This window comes from Ranitomeya imitator, chromosome 5, assembly GCF_032444005.1.
Source record: "Ranitomeya imitator isolate aRanImi1 chromosome 5, aRanImi1.pri, whole genome shotgun sequence".
Lineage (NCBI taxonomy): Eukaryota > Metazoa > Chordata > Amphibia > Anura > Dendrobatidae > Ranitomeya > Ranitomeya imitator.
In genome coordinates, this window is record NC_091286.1 from 406,886,800 (window position 1) to 406,905,115 (window position 18,316).

Sequence of the window (18,316 nt, forward strand, 5' to 3'; positions counted from 1 at the left end):
CTTTCTGCTTTCAGGCTGTGAAGTTTGGGGGGTTAGCACAGCGTGTCGCGGCCCTTGGTCCGTTTCCGGTCGGGCACCAGTAATTTACCTCCTGGCTTCGGCCTGCACTAGGCCACAAGCCGGTAACTCCCAGCCAGGCACCGGTAATTTACTTCCCGGCTTCGGCTTGTGCTAGGCCGCAAGCCAGTAAGGCTACGTTCACATTAGCGTCTTTGGGCGCAGCATCATCGACGGATACCGACGCATGCGTCATGCACCGCTATCTTTAACATGAGGGGCGCATGGACATCTGCCGGTATGCGTTGTCAAGCGATGTACGACGCATGCGTCATTTGGGCCGACGCTACATGTTGAATTTTTCCTGCGTCAAATTTCCGGTAAACAACGCATGCAACGCACTTGTGTTGTAAATGCGCCAAAAAAACACATTAGTGTCTATACAAAACGCATAGGGCGCAGGTGCCTGCGTTGACCCGCGTTGTTTGACGCATGCGCCTTTTGAGTAAAAAACAAGTGATGAAGTGTCTAGACAGTGACCAGAGCATAAGCATTAGCCAAGGAAAAATCCAACTCCATATTCATGTAGATACTCTCCATGGGACGCTCCATCTTCATGCTGGAAACACAAGCAAAATGGGAGGAATTCATCTCTGCAAGGGTTTATATACACAAATTCCATTACACCCACCCTCTTCTATACCATTGGTGGTCTTTCTCACTTTTTTGGGCGTTTTTTATCTTCAATTGTGTCAAGAATAATAACATTTTAGGACAACGCATGTGTCAAAAAAACGCTGCGTTGTGTCTGCGGTTTGACATGCATTTTGGGTTGCGTCGACGACGCTGCGCCCAAAGATGCTAATGTGAACGTAGCCTAACTGCGGCGCCGAGAAATTTAGTACCCGGCTTGCGGCCGTGTGTAGGCCGCAACCCGGAGGCGCCACCCATGCGATGACGCGCCCCCACCCACGATCCTGGCGCTTCTCGTTAAGGACGAGAAGCGCCTTTTGTATTCTCGGGGGCCATCTTCCTGCCCCCTCTTCCGCTTTCGGAACCGTACATCCGGAAGCGGCCCCCCTCCTCCCCCTTTTACCCGCAGATCCTGTCTTTGAGCGCTAATCTGCAGGGAACGGGCTGTAACACCGGACCTGTGCCACAGGATCTGGGATGCATCTGCTCAGGGTATGGGTCCGCTGTATTACTCCCCTCCCCTCAGCAGTATCCCCTTCTAAAATTTCTGTAGGAAGCCCTATTAAGGAGCTGATAGAAGGGTACATGTAATTCTTGTCAGTCTGCTAGAACTCGCCACTCTACTAAAACTGCAACTCCAAATACGCTCAGGAGCCCCCCACTGTCACTGAGCCCAGAATACCTAGTCCCCCTAAGTGGGCTTCGTCACTGTCGCAATCCATGGCTCATTTGGCCACAGCGACTGAATCCCTCCATGGATCGCACGGCTCCCTTGACTGAGACAGATGGACCCCCCCTACCAGGAGGCCGTCGGCTAGTAAGGGCCGCAGCATTCCAGAAACGTGCAGGCGTCTGGAAAACGGACATGTAGTATGTCTACTTAGCTATCATGTGCCTTGGCATCTGCGAGCACCGCTCCTCACTCTAGCGAACAGGATTTACTTATTGAAGCCGTCATCCACACTCTGTAGGTTGACGAGGACTCCGGTTCTGCTCTGGATCACGCTGTCTTTCAAAGGACTAAATTGTCTCATAGAACATTTGCAAGTCACCCGGACAGGGATTGTCTGGATAAGCGATGCACTACAAAAGGATGCCTTGCCTGTGCTGATTTACAGAGGCAACGGGTCCGTTAAACGGCACAACATTCAAACTCATGGAGTGGTGCCACCATATATCCTCTCCTGCGACATAGGATGCCATGTCTGGGCTGTTTTTTAGAGGCGACGGGTCCATTAAAGGGCACTGATCTGCTCACACCATCAACAAACGAGCACATGGAGTGTCACCTCCATGTATCCTCTTCTGCAGCCAGACCTAATGCCAGACAACCAGCCCTGTCCACCCGGGGGCCTGAACTCAGTGGATGTACAGAGGCACTCCTTTTGGTGTCCGAGCAGCCCCCACTGCATCACCACTTCTTAGCGAATGATGCAAGGAGGAGGACGATACCTCTCCACTTCCCTGTTAAGGGGATGGTGGATCGAGGGTTCATCACTTTAACTCTACCCCGTAGAAAAGACAGCAGTGATAGCAAGAGATAATTAATCCTGGCCTGCTGGATACAGCTGCGCATTCTACCACGTGGCAGTTTTCTCCGGGTAACCTCTCTACCCTTCATGGGTTGCTAAAGTAATGGGCTCCTGATCAGAGACCTTAGCTACTTCGATTCAGCAGAGGCAGTACAGCTGGCCAATCAAATCTCTCGAGCGCGAGACTGTCGTCCACGCATCTTTGGACGCGGCTAGTTGCACGATGCTGTCATCAGCAAATGCCATTACATTCAGAAGGGCATTGTGACTCTCAGGATGGAAAGCGGAGTCTGCGTCCAAAAAGCCGCTGACCTCACTCTCTTACCAGAGTGGTCGGTTACATTCCCCACACAGGAACTAGGGTCGCAAGTGTCCTATAGACCCAATCAGCAGTGGACGGGTTGTCCTAGACAGGCTAGATCTCTCGGATCTAGGTTCCAATTAAAAGGATGGGAAAAGTTTGAGCGATCCTGGACCTCAAACTTCTAACAAATTTGTCAAGGCCTGCCGTTTTTGGATGGAGTCCCTCCGTTCGGTCATTACCTCAATGGGAAAAGGTGGAGTTACTGACATCCATTGTCATTTGGGCTGTTTACTTCCACTTTCTGAATTTTTTTTTTTCCCCCTCGCTAAAAAAAATAAATAAATAAAAATTCCTGTGCTTTGACATTCAGGAACAGCATTTCAATTCACTGCTTTGTCTTTAGGTTTTGCTTCCGCTCCCTGAGTATTCTCAAGGATCAGGATAGCTGTCGTGTCCATCTTACACTTTTGGGGAATGGTCATCCTGCCCTATCTAGATGACTTTCTAGTTAAGGGACCGTCCTTCCAGTACTGCGCTGAGTCTGCCTGTATCACTTGCAATACCCTTTCTTGCCTGGGCTGGATAAACTTAAACAAGTCTTCCCTATTTCCAGCCCAACAGATATCCTTTCTTGAGGATTCTCTTGGACCTCATCCCCTCATTCCATCCAATTTGCTATGAAGATTAAGGGGAAAATGGTGGCAGCAATGGAAGTAGTCCCCTTCGCTCCGCTCGTCCCTGTGGGTCAGACAGTTTTCAGATAGTGGACTCTTAAGATCCTCCCTCAACCAGGGGAGATCCTTTCTTCTGGTTTAATGGCTAGTTGTGACTACCGATTCCAGTCTTTTGGGCTGGGGAGTGTCACCACACTGTTCTAAGCCGCCGGTCAACTCGGGAACTCCCGATCAATGTTTTTTGGAGATCCGAGAGATACGGTTAGCCTTACAGCAGTCTGTATCTGTCTCCTGACGGTCACCCCATTCGAAGTCTATCTGATAACACCATGGCCGTGGCGTACATCAATCATCAAGGGGGTACCCGCAGCCGGGCGGCCATAGCTTAGGCCGCTCACATTCCCCGATGGGCAGAGGTCTATCACTCGGTGATCTTGACGGTGCAAGAAAACTGGGCAGCAGGCTTCCTCAGCTGCCTGGGTCTCGCCTCAGGCAAGTGGGAACTCCATCCAGAAGTCCTCTGACAGATCTGCCTTCGCTGGGGATCTCCGGAGGTAGATCATATGGCGTCCAGACTGAATGCCAAAGTTCTCAAGTTCATAGTTCGATCTCAAGACCCAAAAGCTATCGCAGTGCATGCTCTGGTTCTCCGTGGGGCTAGTTGTTTCTCTTTTGCTACTTCCGAGAGCCTTTAGGTGCGGAAAGGATCCCAGTGATACTGGGCGATCCGGACTGACCACGTCAAGCGTTGTTTGTGGAACTAGTACAATTCGTGGCCATCTTTTTCTGGCGCTTTGTCACCAGATCCCAGGGGTCCTGTATTTCTCAACTTGGTCGTTGAATCCTGGGTTCTGACCCAGGTGGGACTCTCATAACTAGTTGTCAGCGACTTGTGCTTGTAAATCCGCCTCAGTACGCTTTTTGCTTGGGGCAGGGATCTCGGGCGCCTTCCCCATTTTATTTTTTTTCTTTGAAGCAATCTGGATTCAAGCCGGGCGCTCTGCTCACTGAAAGTCCAGATTTTGGCCGGGGCTCTGTGCGGGCTGCCGGGGCTCTGTGCGGGCTGCCGGGGCTCTGTGTGGGCCTGCCGGGGCTCTGTGCGGCCTGCCGGGGCTCTGTGCAGGCCTGCCGGGGCTCTGTGCGAGCTGTCGGGGGTCTGTGCGGACTGCCGGGGGCTCTGTGCGGGCTGCTGGGGCCCACGGTCACGCACAGACCCCGCCCGCACACACAGACACGCAGTCTCCGCCCACGCACCGCCCACACTCCATTATAGTGCATCATTGCACTATGGGAATTTCCGATATCCGATATCGCAAAAGTATCGGAACTTGGTATTGGAATTCCGATACAGCGAATATCGGTCGATACCCGATATTTGCAGTATCGGAATGCTCAACACTAACCGCTAGATGTTTGGGACCTTAACTGTTCCTGGGAGTATTACAAAAGACTCCTTTTGATCCCTTTCATGATGACCTTTACTGGAATGGAAGGTAGCCTTTTTCGTGGCAGTCAAATCATTCAGGCGAGTTTTCGGAGCTGGCCGCTGTCCTTTCAGATGATTTTTCCTTATTTCCGTCAAGGCAAGATTGTCCTCAGGCCGTACCTGTCCCTTGTTGCCAAGGTGGTATCGCCTTCCACCGTTACGAAGACATTGTTCTTTCCTCATCTTGTTCAGCTCCAGTTCACAAGGTGGAACGGATTCTCCATGCTCTGGACGAGGTGAGAACTTTGAGAAGGTACTTATCGAGGATGGCGTTCTTCCGAAGGTCGGATGCTGTATTCGGGCCTTCTGATGGTCACAGGAAGGGTTTAGCTGCTTTGTCGGCTAGGATAGCCAGATGGATTCGTTCCACCATCCAGGAGTCCTTCCGTGTGTCAGAGTGTGTCTCCGGTTTCTTGGGCCATTAGGCTCCAGGTGTCGGCAGAGAACCCCTGCAGAGCTGCGGTTTTGCCCATTTCACACACATTCTTGAAGCATTATAATTTTCGCACTCAGACTTCCGCAGATGTGAGTCGAGGCAGGCAGACTCTACAGGCCCACACAGGAATTGCTTTGGGACGTCCCACGGTCTGTGTCACCCATTGAATGGCTCGGAGAAAAGGATTTTATGGTGAGTACACAAAAATCCCTATTTTTGGATTTCGTCTCTGAGCTGGATTTTTCTGCTTTCTCCATTGGAAGTTGCACTCTGCTCAGGTGCTATCCTTGCTCCAGAAGTGTGGAATTGCATGTGGTGAGCTGGATTTTCTTCTGTGATTCTAAGGGTATGTGCACACAATGCGGAAAACGCTGCGGATCCACAGCGTTTCTGCAGCTGCGGGTCCGCAGAAGTTTCCCATGAGTTTACAGTATAATGTAAACCTATGGGAAACAAAAAACGCTGTACACATGCTGCGGAAAAAAACGCGTGGAAACGCAGCGTTTTACATTCCGCAGCATGTCACTTTCAGTGGATTCCACAGCTGCTCCTAATGAAAAAACCGCAGTTGTAAAACCACAGAAAAACCGCGGTAACTCCGCGGTAAATCTGCAGCAAAAACGCAGCGTTTTTGCCCTGCAGATTTATCAAATACGCAGTGGACCAGAATACATGTGCACATTCCCTAAGAGGCTGTGTCGGCTGAAACTGACAGGTCTTGTGCACTGCAATATAGAAGTATTTCAGTGTATGAGATCAGCGATGAAAGAGAACTATTCAAGTCCCAAAGTGGGACTAAGGTAAAAAAAAAGTTTAACAGAGTTTAACAGAAAAAAAAAAAAAACGCACTAAAATTAGGGAAATTTTTGAATCCTGGGTTCTGACCCAGGTGGGACTCTCATAACTAGTTGTCAGCGACTTGTGCTTGTAAATCCGCCTCAGTACGCTTTTTGCTTGGGGCAGGGATCTCGGACGCCTTCCCCATTTTATTTTTTTTCTTCGAAGCAATCTGGATTCAAGCCGGGCGCTCTGCTCACTGAAAGTCCAGATTTTGGCTTTATCGGTTTTATTGCAACAAAACGGCAACTAAGGATTTCACGCAGGGCGTTTCACATGTGGTCCTTCTCTATCACATACCGCTAGTAGTGTTGAGTGATACCTTCCGATATCCAGAAGTATCGGATTGGATTGGCCGATATCCAAAAAATATCGGATATCGCCGATACCCGATACCAATGCAAGCAAATGGGACACAAATATCGGAATGGAAATAAGCCCAAATTTTTTTTGCCACTAATAGAACTTTTGTAAAACAGAAATAAACAAAAAAGTACATGCTGCAGTACTTATGATAAGTTAAAAAAATAAAAACACACCAAGATGTAGCTTTTTTTTTTTTTAAATCCTACTAACACGGAATAAAAGCTGTATGCAATATGAAAAAATATGGTACTGCTAAAATCGTTAAAGGGAATCTGTCAGCAGATTTTGCCGCTATAAGATGCTTTCAGGGTTTATCTACTGTATTCTATAATGCTGTAGATAAGCCCCAGGTTCGACCTGCAAGTGAAGAAATATAAGTTATATTATACTTACCTGGGGGGTGGTCCTATGCGGTCCGGTCCAATGGGTGTTGCAAGTCAAGATCCGGCGCCTCCCATCGTCTTCCGATGCCACCCTCCTGCTTCATTGCTGCCCCGCATCGGTGCTTTTGTACAGGCGTACTTCTCTGCCCTATTGAGGGCAGAGGAAAGTACTGCAGTGTGCATGCACAGAGCCTCTTTGTCCTTTCCCGGCACCTGCGTACTGCAGTACTTTACTCTGCCCATAACAGGGCAGAAAAGTATGCCTGCGCAGGAGCGCCAATTCCGGGAGCGATGTTGCAAGAAGATGGGAGGGCGATGTTGCAAGAAGATGGGAGGCGCCGGACCTGCGACACCCATTGTACCGGACCGTCCCCCGGGTGAGTATAATATAACTTATTTTTCTTCAGTTGCAGGTCGGACCGGGGGCTTATCTACAGAATTCTAGAATGCTGTAGATAAGCTCTGAAAGGCGGTGGCCGCATCTTATAGTGGCAAAATCTGCTGATAGGTTGCCTTTAGGGCTACTTTCACACATCAGGCTTTTTGTTTCAGGCACAATCCGGCAACTTTTGAAAAAAACTGATCCATTTTTTTTTTACGCCGGATTCATTTTTTTCACGTAGGGTTGTATTAGCGCCGGATTGTGCCTGATGGCCAGACGTTTCATCCGTTTTTTGCCGGATCTGTTCAAATAGTCGTTTCCGGCAGACGGAGAAAACGTCCACTGCAACGTTTTTTTGTCCGGGGGAAAAAAACCGCACAGTAACGGAATCGGCCAAAAACACATGAAACGGGGGTGTGAAACAGTAATCCGTCGTCCGGATCAGATCTTCACAGCATCAGGAAGTCGCAAAAATATCCATGCGCATTAAAGACGACCGGATCCAGCGAAAAAACGGATCTGGCGCATCAGTTTTTCGCAATTTACGTCGGATCCGTTTTTTTAAACATTGTTCGGATTTTGCCTGAAACAAAAAGCCTGATGTGTGAAAGTAGCCTAACTCTTCTTGCAAAAAAAAAAAGGCCCCCACTCGGCTCTCTTAGCAGAAAAATAAAAAGTTACAGCGTTCAAAAGTATGACAACGCAAAAAAACAAAATATAGTTTGTGTAAAATGTTTCTTAGTGTGCAAAAGTATCAAAGCATAAAAAACGATATATAAATATGGTATCACTGTAATCGTACTGATCCGAAGAACAAGGTTGTATTGCCACTTACACTGAATGGTGAATGGCAAAAAATAATTACAATTCTAGAATTGATGGATTTTGTTCACTCGGTGTCCAACAAATCAGAATAAAAAAATGAATATAAAAGGTTATGTTATTTACATGAAATAGTACCAATAAAAACTTCAACTCATCCCACAAATACAAGCCATAATTCAGCTTTTGGCAGAAAAAAAAATATAAGGCAATGTCCACACGTTGCATTTTTGCTGAGTTTTTCATGCTGATACAGTTTAGTGCCTGTTATTACTGAGTTTTCTGCACGAAAAACCTGATACCTGTGTTTTTGCACTTATTATTGCTTTTTATGGGTAAAAGAAGGCTGCAAAAACGCTGAAAGTAACATTCAGCAGATGTAAAAAAAAAAAAAAAAAACGCAGCAGTTTTCCAATTCAGTCAGGGAAAAAAAAACAATGTTTGTGCATGAGATTTCTGAAATCTCATAGCTTTTGCTGGCACTGTAAAATTTAGCTTTTAATTTGCATAAAAAAAACACAGCAAAAACATAACGTGTGAACATAGCCTACAGTTACAGCTGTCAGAATTTCACAATGCAAAAACAAATTGATACTTTTTCACCCTAAAAATTATCAATATAAAAAATCCTATGTAAGTCTAGTATCGCAGTAATCCTACTGACTCAAAGGATAAAGCCCTGTTATCAATTCTACCACGTGGTGTAAAGCAATTCTTGAACTCCTGGTTGTTCATTCTGCTTTTCAAAAACAGAATAAGTCTTGGTTCACATTTATTCTTCACTCCGCTTAGCACTTATTTTAGGGTTTCCATCTAAATCCCCATAAAACATGGTTCAAACGAAACATGCATTATAATGAGGTAGATGGAGTGACTTTGGACTCCACATGGCCTTTGTCCTTTGGCGTCCCCTCAGTTTTAGGTGTATTTTTAGCGCATAAAAGTGTGGTTGACCGCATTTGTGTGTATGCCTTAAATACGGACCCCAAAATAACAGAGGCTAGATAAAATCCAGAATGACTCCATCTGCCTCAGTTGGAAAAAATTCAGTTTAATTTTTTGGTTTGTTTACTTGAGTCCAGTGAGTTGTCCTACTAGTGATTGACGGCTATCTCTGCACATGGAAGACTGTCAATCACTGAATGTGACCGCCCACTGGACTCATGGATACAAACAGGGATTTCAGTGACTAGAATGCAAGATTAACTGAAACTTTGTTCATAAAAATGTATATCGATCTACTCCGCTCCTCCTGCCTGCAAATCACATGCTATTTGCAATATGACAGATTTCTATTAGTCTCTGTCGGCACAGAATGACTGTTCAAATGAAGTCCGCTGCTTAGTGCTTCACGGTGGGGTCAATCATTTATATACACCTCCTTACCTGCTTGTTTTCCCTACGTCTTCACCCTTTTTATTTAATTGACAGCTCTGTCTTCATAGTCAGAGAAGGGTGAAAATAGATGGAAAACAAGCCAGTGGGAAGGTGTATATAACTTCTTAGCCCCTCCATGATGCGCCTGTGCTCTGTTTGATCAGTCATCCAGTGCTGACAGACTACCTCTAAGGTCAAAATTGGCTCTGTCTCTAAGAGGATAGAGACCATGTTGATCAGGTGACTAGTCCAATAGGCCGGTCCCTGGTGGTCTCTCCCTACTTGTGCATGTATAGGGAGAGACCTGTCACTCTAGGGGATTGGGACTGGCCTCTTTCTGCTGCACTTCAAAGTAAAACGTACCTGGCTGAAATATCCAAGCCAGTGTCTGATCAGTGTATCGCTGTCAGGGTCTCATCATTATGGTACAGTGATTGGCTACATGGCACCTCCTGCAGAAATGAGCCGTCTGTGCAGTCCTCACTGTGGCATGCTTTCCCTACTTACATAAGAGCTTGTCTGTGGGTTGAACTTGAGTACGACTTCTTTAGAGAAAGGTTTCCTTTCTGATCTTTTTACATTTTATCTTATATTTTGGTTCTTTGACAAAAATATAATTATATTCCGTCCCATATAAGCCTATATACAGTTAGTGACAAATTGGAGTAAATAAAACCACTTCCTGACTATATATCTCATCTATCTGGTGATAGATTGCAGGTATAATGTGCAATACCGCATTATAAATGAGGCCGGTGCTGACTGCCTCCAATCACAGGCATTCATCTCCACATTCCCTGCTTGGCCGGCATCTCCACAGTTATTTGCAGAACTGGGAGTCACAATATCACAATTTTATAATTAATATAAGGTTTTTGTATTTCTGATTTGTAATGTTCAATGAGCCAAATGTACTAAATAAATGAATAACACTAATAAAAAAAAATATACACAAATAAAAGATATGTCCTAAAAATCTCATACTACTGGTTTTAGACTAAGTTGACTAATCCAGGAATAAACATGCTATTAATATTTAAGAAATATATAGACAAACCTAAAGCACAATCAAATGGCAAAAGAGGCACATATTGACTGTTTAGGGAATAGTACCTCTGTAGTAAATGTAAGGCCTTGTTCACACCAGTTTTTTTTCGTACACGTGCTTTCCATGTTTTTCATGTATAGCACTTATACATACGATACTCTATGGAGGTGTTCACATGTCCCTGATTTTTGGCTGACTGGTCGTTATAAAATCACGGAAACATATCCCATTTTGATCTGAGTGTAGGGTCAAATTAGTGCAAGTCTATGGCTCCATTAAACAATTAGACTGCACTCTAATACTGTCCATTTATCACTGGCTATTCTGTCCCCCGGGCCTGTGGTTGCAAATATGGCTCTGTGAGATGCTGGATCTCTTCACCTTACTTAGAATTGGCGGCGGTCGCAGATAGCTTAACTCAGCTGCAGGAACACATGTTTTGAAGAATCCAGAAGAGACTTTGATTTCTTTAAGAATTCTTGTTGAATGCATACAAACAGCAGCAGGTAAAAAAAGACTTTCTTCAGACAGGCTGAAAGCACATGTGCCTCTAATGAAGCCAAGATGGAGACTGAGACACAGGGAGAAGAAGGAAGTGACATGACACCCAGCAAAGGGAGACAGAAGGGACAAACTTCATGGAAAGGGAGGATTTCAGCTATGCAAAGCACAGGAACACGTAGCAACAATAAACAATATGAGAGACTGCAATACAGTATGTAAAATGTACAGGACAGTCTGTAAAATGTCTTTCATGGGACATAACACTGGCTGAAAGGAGAAGCTGAAGAAACTTTTTTTCTTGTAGGAGAAGACCTGATGAAAATCTAATGAAATTGTTTTTGTTTTTTTTTGTTTGTTTTTGTATGGGAAAATAACCAATGTAGTAAATGTAATGGTAGTATTAATATGGAAAGCGTTCATTTTTTCTGAACATGAGTATTAATTCACATTATTTCTTCCATTTCAGGTCCAGACAAGAATGGATGGTGATCAGCGAGAGGAAATACTTGTCCCAAGCAGAAATGAGTCGTGAGTATAATCCTTTTAAAGGGGCACTTCTCCTAAAATGATAGTATATCGCCATCCAACTAGGATCACTGAAATAAAGGGGCTGCAGTAGTGATACAGTGGTGTGGACTACTCAGTATGTTCCTGCACAAGGGGCTGTGATAATGGTCGCTGCCCAGCCGGGTGCAGGGGATAACTGTTTTTTTTTTTGTTTTTTTTTATTGTTTTATATTGAATGAGGCGAATGGGGGTAATTTGAACTTTTTATGTTTTATTTCTTTAACCCCTTCGCGACACGCGCCGTACTAGTACTGCGCTGCCGGCACTGCATTAGTGCCAGCAGCAGTACTAGTACGGCGCACCGATCACCGCGGTCTCGCGCTGAGCGCCGCGGTGATCGGGTGCGGGTGTCAGCTGTATATGACAGCTGACACCCCGCAGCAATGCCCACGATCGGCACTATCGCCGATCGCGGGCATTTAACCCCTCTGATGCCGCTGTCAGTAGTGACAGCGGCATAGAGGGGGATCGCGCAGGGACGGGGGCTCCCTGCGCTCTCCCACCGGAGCAACGCAATGAGATCGCGTTGCTCCGGTGACCCGGAAGGAGTCCCCGGATCCAAGATGGCCGCCGGACTCCTTCCGGGTCATGAAGTGACCTGGCTAGCCGGCGCCTGCTGAGAGCAGGCGCTGGAAAGCCAGGTAAGCTGCCTGTCAGATCGTTGATCTGACAGTGTGCTATGCACAGTGTCAGATCAACGATCTGATCTAATACAGAGATGTCCCACCCTGAGACAATGTTAGAAAGTAAAAAAAAAAAAAAAATAGAATGTGTAAAAAAAAATAAAAAAAAATCCCCAAATTAAAAAAAAAAAAACATTTCCCAATAAATCCATTTATTTATGTAAAAAAAAACAAAAACAATAAATGTACACATATTTGGTATCGCCGCGTCCGTAACGACCCGCTCTATAAAACTATCCCACTAGTTAACCCCTTCAGTGAACACCGCAAAAAAAAAAAAAAAAAACAAGGCAAAAAACAACGCTTTATTATCATACAGGCGAACAAAAAGTGGAATAACACGCGATCAAAACGACGGATATAAATAACCATGGTACCGCTGAAAACGTCATCTTGTCCCGCAAAAAAAAAAGCCGCCATACAGCATCATCAGCAGAAAAATAAAAAAGTTATAGCTCTCAGAATAATGCGATGCAAAAACAATTATTTTTTTATATAAAATAGTTTTTATTGTGTAAAAGCGCCAAAACATAAAAAAAATTACATAAATGAGGTATCGCTGTAATCGTACTGACCCGAAGAATAAAACTGCTTTATCCATTTTACCACACGTGGAACGGTATAAACGCCTCCCCCAAAAGAAATTCATGAATAGCTGGTTTTTGTTCATTCCGCCTCCCAAAAATCGGAATAAAAAGCGATCAAAAAATGTCATCTGCCCGAAAATGTTACCAATAAAAACGTCAACTCGTCCCGCAAAAAACAAGACCTCATATGACTCTGTGGGCCAAAATATGGATAAATTATAGCTCTCAAAATGTGGTGATGCAAAAACTATTTTTTGCAATAAAAAGCGTCTTTTAGTGTGTGACAGCTGCCAATCATAAAAATCCGCCAAAAAAACGCTATAAAAGTAAATCAAACCCCCCTTCATCACCCCCTTAGTTAGGGAAAAATAATAAAATGTAAAAAAATGTATTTATTTCCATTTTCCCATTAGTGCTAGGGTTAGGGCTAGGGGTAGGGTTAGGGCTAGGGTTAGGGTTAGGGTTGGGGTTAGGGTTTCAGTTATAATTGGGGGTTTCCACTGTTTAGGCACATCAGGGGCTCTCCAAACGCGACATGGCGTCCGATCTCAATTCCAGCCAATTCTGCTTTGAAAAAGTAAAACAGGGCTCCTTCCCTTCCGAGTTCTCCTGTGTGCCCAAACAGTGGTTCCCCCCAACATATGGGGTATCAGCGTTCTCAGGACAAGTTGGACAACAACTTTTAGGGTCCAATTTGTCCTGTTACCCTTGGGAAAATAAAAACATAGGGGATAAAATATAATTTTCGTGGAAAAAAAAAATATTTTTTATTTTCACGGCTCTGCGTTATAAACTGTAGTGAAACACTTGTTGGTTCAAAGCTCTCACAACACATCTAGATAAGTTCCTTTGGGGGTCTAGTTTCCAATATGGGGTCACTTGTGGGGGGTTTCTACTGTTTAGGTACATCAGGGGCTCTGCAAATGCAACATGACGCCTGCAGACCAATCCATCTAAGTCTGCATTTCAAATGGCGCTCCTTCCCTTTCGAGCTCTGCCGTGCACCCAAACAGTGGTTCCCCCCAACATATGGGGTATCTGCGTTCTCAGGACAAGTTGGACAACAACTTTTGGGGTCCAATTTGTCCTGTTACCCTTGGGAAAATAAAAACATAGGGGATAAAATATCATTTTCGTGGGAAAAAAAATATTTTTTATTTTCACGGCTCTGCGTTATAAACTGTAGTGAAACACTTGTTGGTTCAAAGCTCTCACAACACATCTAGATAAGTTCCTTGGGGGGTCTAGTTTCCAATATGGGGTCACTTGTGGGGGGTTTCTACTGTTTAGGTACATCAGGGGCTCTGCAAATGCAACATGACACCTGCAGACCATTCCATCTAAGTCTGCATTTCAAACGGTGCTCCTTCCCTTCCGAGCTCTGCCATGCACTCAAACGGTGGTTCCCCCAAACATGTGGGGTATCAGCGTACTCAGGACAAATTGGACAATAACATTTGTGGTCCAATTTCTCCTGTTACCCTTGGGGAAAAATAAATTGCGGGCTAAAACATCATTTTGTGGAAAGAAAAAATGATTTTTTAATTTTCACAATGCTACATTCTAAACTTTAGTGAAACAATTGGGGGTTAAAAGTGTTCACCACACATCTAGATAAGTTCCTTAGGGGGTCTTCTTTCCAAAATGGGGTCACTTGTGGGGGGTTTCCACTGTTAAGGCACGTCAGGGGCTCTCCAAATGCGACATGGCGTCCGATCTCAATTCCAGCCAATTTTGCATTGAAAAGTCAAATGGCACTCCTTCCCTTCCGAGCTCTGCCATGCGCTCAAACAGTGGTTTATCCCCATATATGAAGTATCGACGTACTCAGGACAAATTGCACAACAACTTTTGGGGTCCAATTTATCCTTTTACCCTTGGGAAAATAAAAAATTTGGGGCAAAAAGATCATTTTTTGTGAAAATTAATAAAAAAAATTTTTTTACGGCTCTACATTATAAACTTCTGTGAAGCACTTGGAGGTTCAAAGTGCTCACCACACATCTAGATTAGTTCCTTAGGGGGTCTACTTTCCAAAATGGTGTCACCTGTGGGGGTTTCCACTGTTAAGGCACATCAGGGGCTCTCCAATCGTGACATGGGCTCCGATCTCAATTCCAGCAAATCTTGCATTGAAAAGTCAAATAGCGCTCCTTCCCTTCCGAGCTCTGCCATGTGCCCAAACAGTGGTTTACCCCCACATATGGGGTATCGGCGTACTCAGGACAAATTGTACAACGACTTTTGTGGTCCAATTTCTCCTGTTACCCTTGGTAAAATGAAACAAATTGGACCTGAAGTAAAAATTTTGTGAAAAAAAAGTTAAATGTTAAATTTTTTTAAACATTCAAAAAATTCCTGTGAAGCACCTGAAGGGTTAATAAACTTTTTGAATGTGGTTTTGAGTACCTTGAGGGGTGCAGTTTTTAGAATGGTGTCACTTTTGGGCATTTTCTGTCATATAGACCCCTCAAAGTCACTTCAAGTGTGAGGTGGTCCGTAAAAAAATGGTTTTGCAAATTTTGTTGCAAAAATGAGAAATCGCTGGTCAACTTTTAACCCTTATAACGTCCTAACAAAAAAAAATTATGTTTCCAAAATTGTGCTGATGTAAAGCAGACATGTGGGAAATGTTGTTTAACTATATTATGTGATATAACTCTCTAATTTAAGGGCATAAAAACTAAGAGTTTGAAAATTGCTAAATTTTCATAATTTCCGACAAATTTTTGTTTTTTTCACAAATAAATGCAAGTCATATCGAAGAAGTTTTACCACTATCATGAAGTACAATATGTTACGAGAAAACAGTGTCAGAATCACCAGGATCCGTTGAAGCGTTTCAGAGTTATAACCTCATAAAGTGACAATGGTCAGAATTGTAAAAATTGGCCCTGTCACTTAGGTGAAAACAGGCTTTGGGGTGAAGGGGTTAATATTTTTCAAAACTTTTTTTTTTTACTTTTTCATTTGCGTCAATAGTCTCCATGTGAGACTAGAAGCTGCGATAATCCGATCCCCTCTGTTTCACACATTCGATCAAATCGCCTGTATGAGTGGAAATGCTGCAGACCCAAGGTTGTCATGCCAACCCATCGGTGACTCACGGTCATGTGATACGCTTCCGATGCGATCACATTAAATGCCGCTGTCAGAGATTGACAGGGGCATTTAACAGGTTAACAGCCGCGGGTGGATCTTATTCCACCCGTGGCTGTTAGGGGCACATGTCAGCTTTTCTAAACAGCTGACATTTGCCAGGAAAGATGTGGTCTCAGCGCCAGAGCCAACATTAGAGGGAGAGACACGACATGCGCACTACATGTACAGCATGTCGTGAAGGGGCTAAAGTAATCAACCAGTCCAAAATTTGCCTTTATTCTCAGAAATGTTGCTGTTATTTTCAGTATAGCAATACATTCCTAGGTTTGTCTCCCTCTGCTGTCAAATAATTTTGATTTCAAGTAAGCAGTGAAAGAATTAGTTCTGTTTCCTCCTATGTATTTTCAGATGGAGGACATCTCTGAACAGAAGTGGTCTTCTGACGGTGTCATTTGGTAATCCTTCTGCTGTACCAAGGTAAGTAGACTGTTTTATGAGTCATCGTATATGAGTGGGGCTATTTTGTTCCTTTTTTTTGGTTATTTGTTCTTATTCTGTAATCCCTGTGATGATAAACTTGTCAAATGTTTCATTGTGTTATGCTTGTCTTCAACAGTACTATGGGAGCCATGTCATCGAGACCCCCATTGCCCTTTTTATTGAAAAAGGAAGGTGCGGAAGCAAAAGTTCCCAAGGGGGTTCCACTCAGTTTTGATATAAACAGCATCGCTAAACAGGTAACGCCACCTGTCTGTAGAGACTATTTTATGCCATCCCATCATAAAGTGATTCCTGCATTATCAATATTGTTGCTTTATATTTCCTAAAGCTAAGTTTTGCTGTTTCTCTTCTTTTAACTAGACTGGGATCACACTGAATGAGCGATTCAAGATTCTGAAGGAACAAAGACTGTCTCAGACTCTGAATAAAGGCAGCAGATTTGTGACTGTGGGATGAGATCTTTTCTTTGCCTCGGGCTGTTCTCGGTTTACGTTCCTTTTTGTTTTTTACCTGACTTTTATTGCAGAGACCAAAAAATAATGTCTCTTGCACCAAGGTTGTGGCTCTTCATATTTGTTTTTTTTCAGAGCTCTAAAGTTGAGAACTTTCGTATTGTTTGTACTGTGAAATATGGATAAAAGAGTTTCTAAGCCCTGGAAAAATGAAATATGACCTGGAATTCTTCAGTTACTACTTTTCAGACATTGACTAGAATACTGTTATGAACACAGATGCATAGTTAACATTTTTTATTTTGCTCGAGAAGATGGCTTCCGTGTTACAGCACTGACGTCTTGGTACTGGGGGTTGCCAACATGTGGTGGAATATCTACTCCATTCTTTTTTGGCATTTTGTCTGCGAAAACATGCCTTTTGGCTTCATCTGAAACGTTTGTAAGTGTTAATCCACAGTGATTTTGGAGCAAAAGTATTACCATACTTGTTGGGTTTGATGAAAAGCAACATTCTGTCTAGCTATAGGCTGTGTTCACACGCAGCATTTTTTTTGGTTGCGTTTTTATGTATTTGTAGAAAAGAAGCTGCATTTTTACAGTACCAGTGAACGCTATGGTGAGATTTCAGCAATCTCTTGCCCACACAGTGTCTTTTTTTTTTTCCTGACTAAATTTGAACACTTCAGTGTTTTTGAAAATCTGCAGTATGTGAATTCATTCAGCTTTTTTTGGCAGCCCAAAAAAATTTGCTGTGAGAACGCTGCAAGTGAACATAGCCATAGACTTGGGGTATGAATGTTGCCAAAAAAGTGCACTGTGAAGTGTTGCTTTGTAGCATTTCGCAAAATATTTTGTTAACAATTCGATACTTGTTTTAAGGTTTTGGTTGGGATCTTTCCAGGCACACAGACAATAAGTCTTGTTTTGTCTTGGTAAATTAAACTTTTGCTACAGTTAAATTATGTTGATAAAACAATATTGTATATCTTACCTTCTTTCATAATAAACCGTTCTGCACAACTGTCCGGATTCTGACATCTATAGATGACACTGTTCAAACCCTAAGTACTCTTTTTTGATCTTGGCAAGGGATAGTTTTTCCATTAGTTTTACTTTCATAGTTTAATATCTGTTCCCTAACCCCTTTTTGTCAATAAGGACCATGGACAGAATAGTACGTCCAGTGCGATCAGCCGTGCTCCCGGCCGGGTGTCAGCTGATTCTCACAGCTGACACCCGGCACTAAGTGCGAGGAGCAGTCACAGACCGCTCCCGGCACTTTAACCCCCGAAACACTGTGATCAAACATGATCGCTGTGTTCCGAAGCCGGCAGCTGCCTTTGAATCGGAGACCCCGCGGCATGACGCGGGGTCCCGATCGCTCCCATTGTAACCCGATTTTGTGACGACAGCCGGGTTACCAGAGCTGAGACTTCCTGTCATGCGCAGTGCATGTCAGGAAGTCTCTAAGGTCAGTGTGCAAGGATTGCAGTGCTGACCGCTTCTGTAGCACATAGATCTGCATGCTATAGAAGCGATCAGCCTGCACAAAATGAGTGTCCCATAGTGGTACACAGTGT

General features: G+C 44.1%; 1 protein-coding gene across 1 annotated transcript in view; it reads left to right on the forward strand.

Annotated features, from left to right (window-relative positions):
• FYTTD1 (forty-two-three domain containing 1) overlaps positions 1–17,759 on the forward strand; it is a 46,247-nt gene extending 28,488 nt beyond the window's left edge. Inside the window, exons 6-9 of the mRNA XM_069726991.1 lie at positions 11,308–11,369; positions 16,189–16,257; positions 16,397–16,517; positions 16,642–17,759. Coding sequence (XP_069583092.1) covers positions 11,308–11,369; positions 16,189–16,257; positions 16,397–16,517; positions 16,642–16,737 — 348 coding nt within the window. The 3' untranslated portion in view covers positions 16,738–17,759. The remainder of the gene's footprint in view (positions 1–11,307; positions 11,370–16,188; positions 16,258–16,396; positions 16,518–16,641) is intronic.
• Positions 17,760–18,316: the final 557 nt, after the last annotated feature.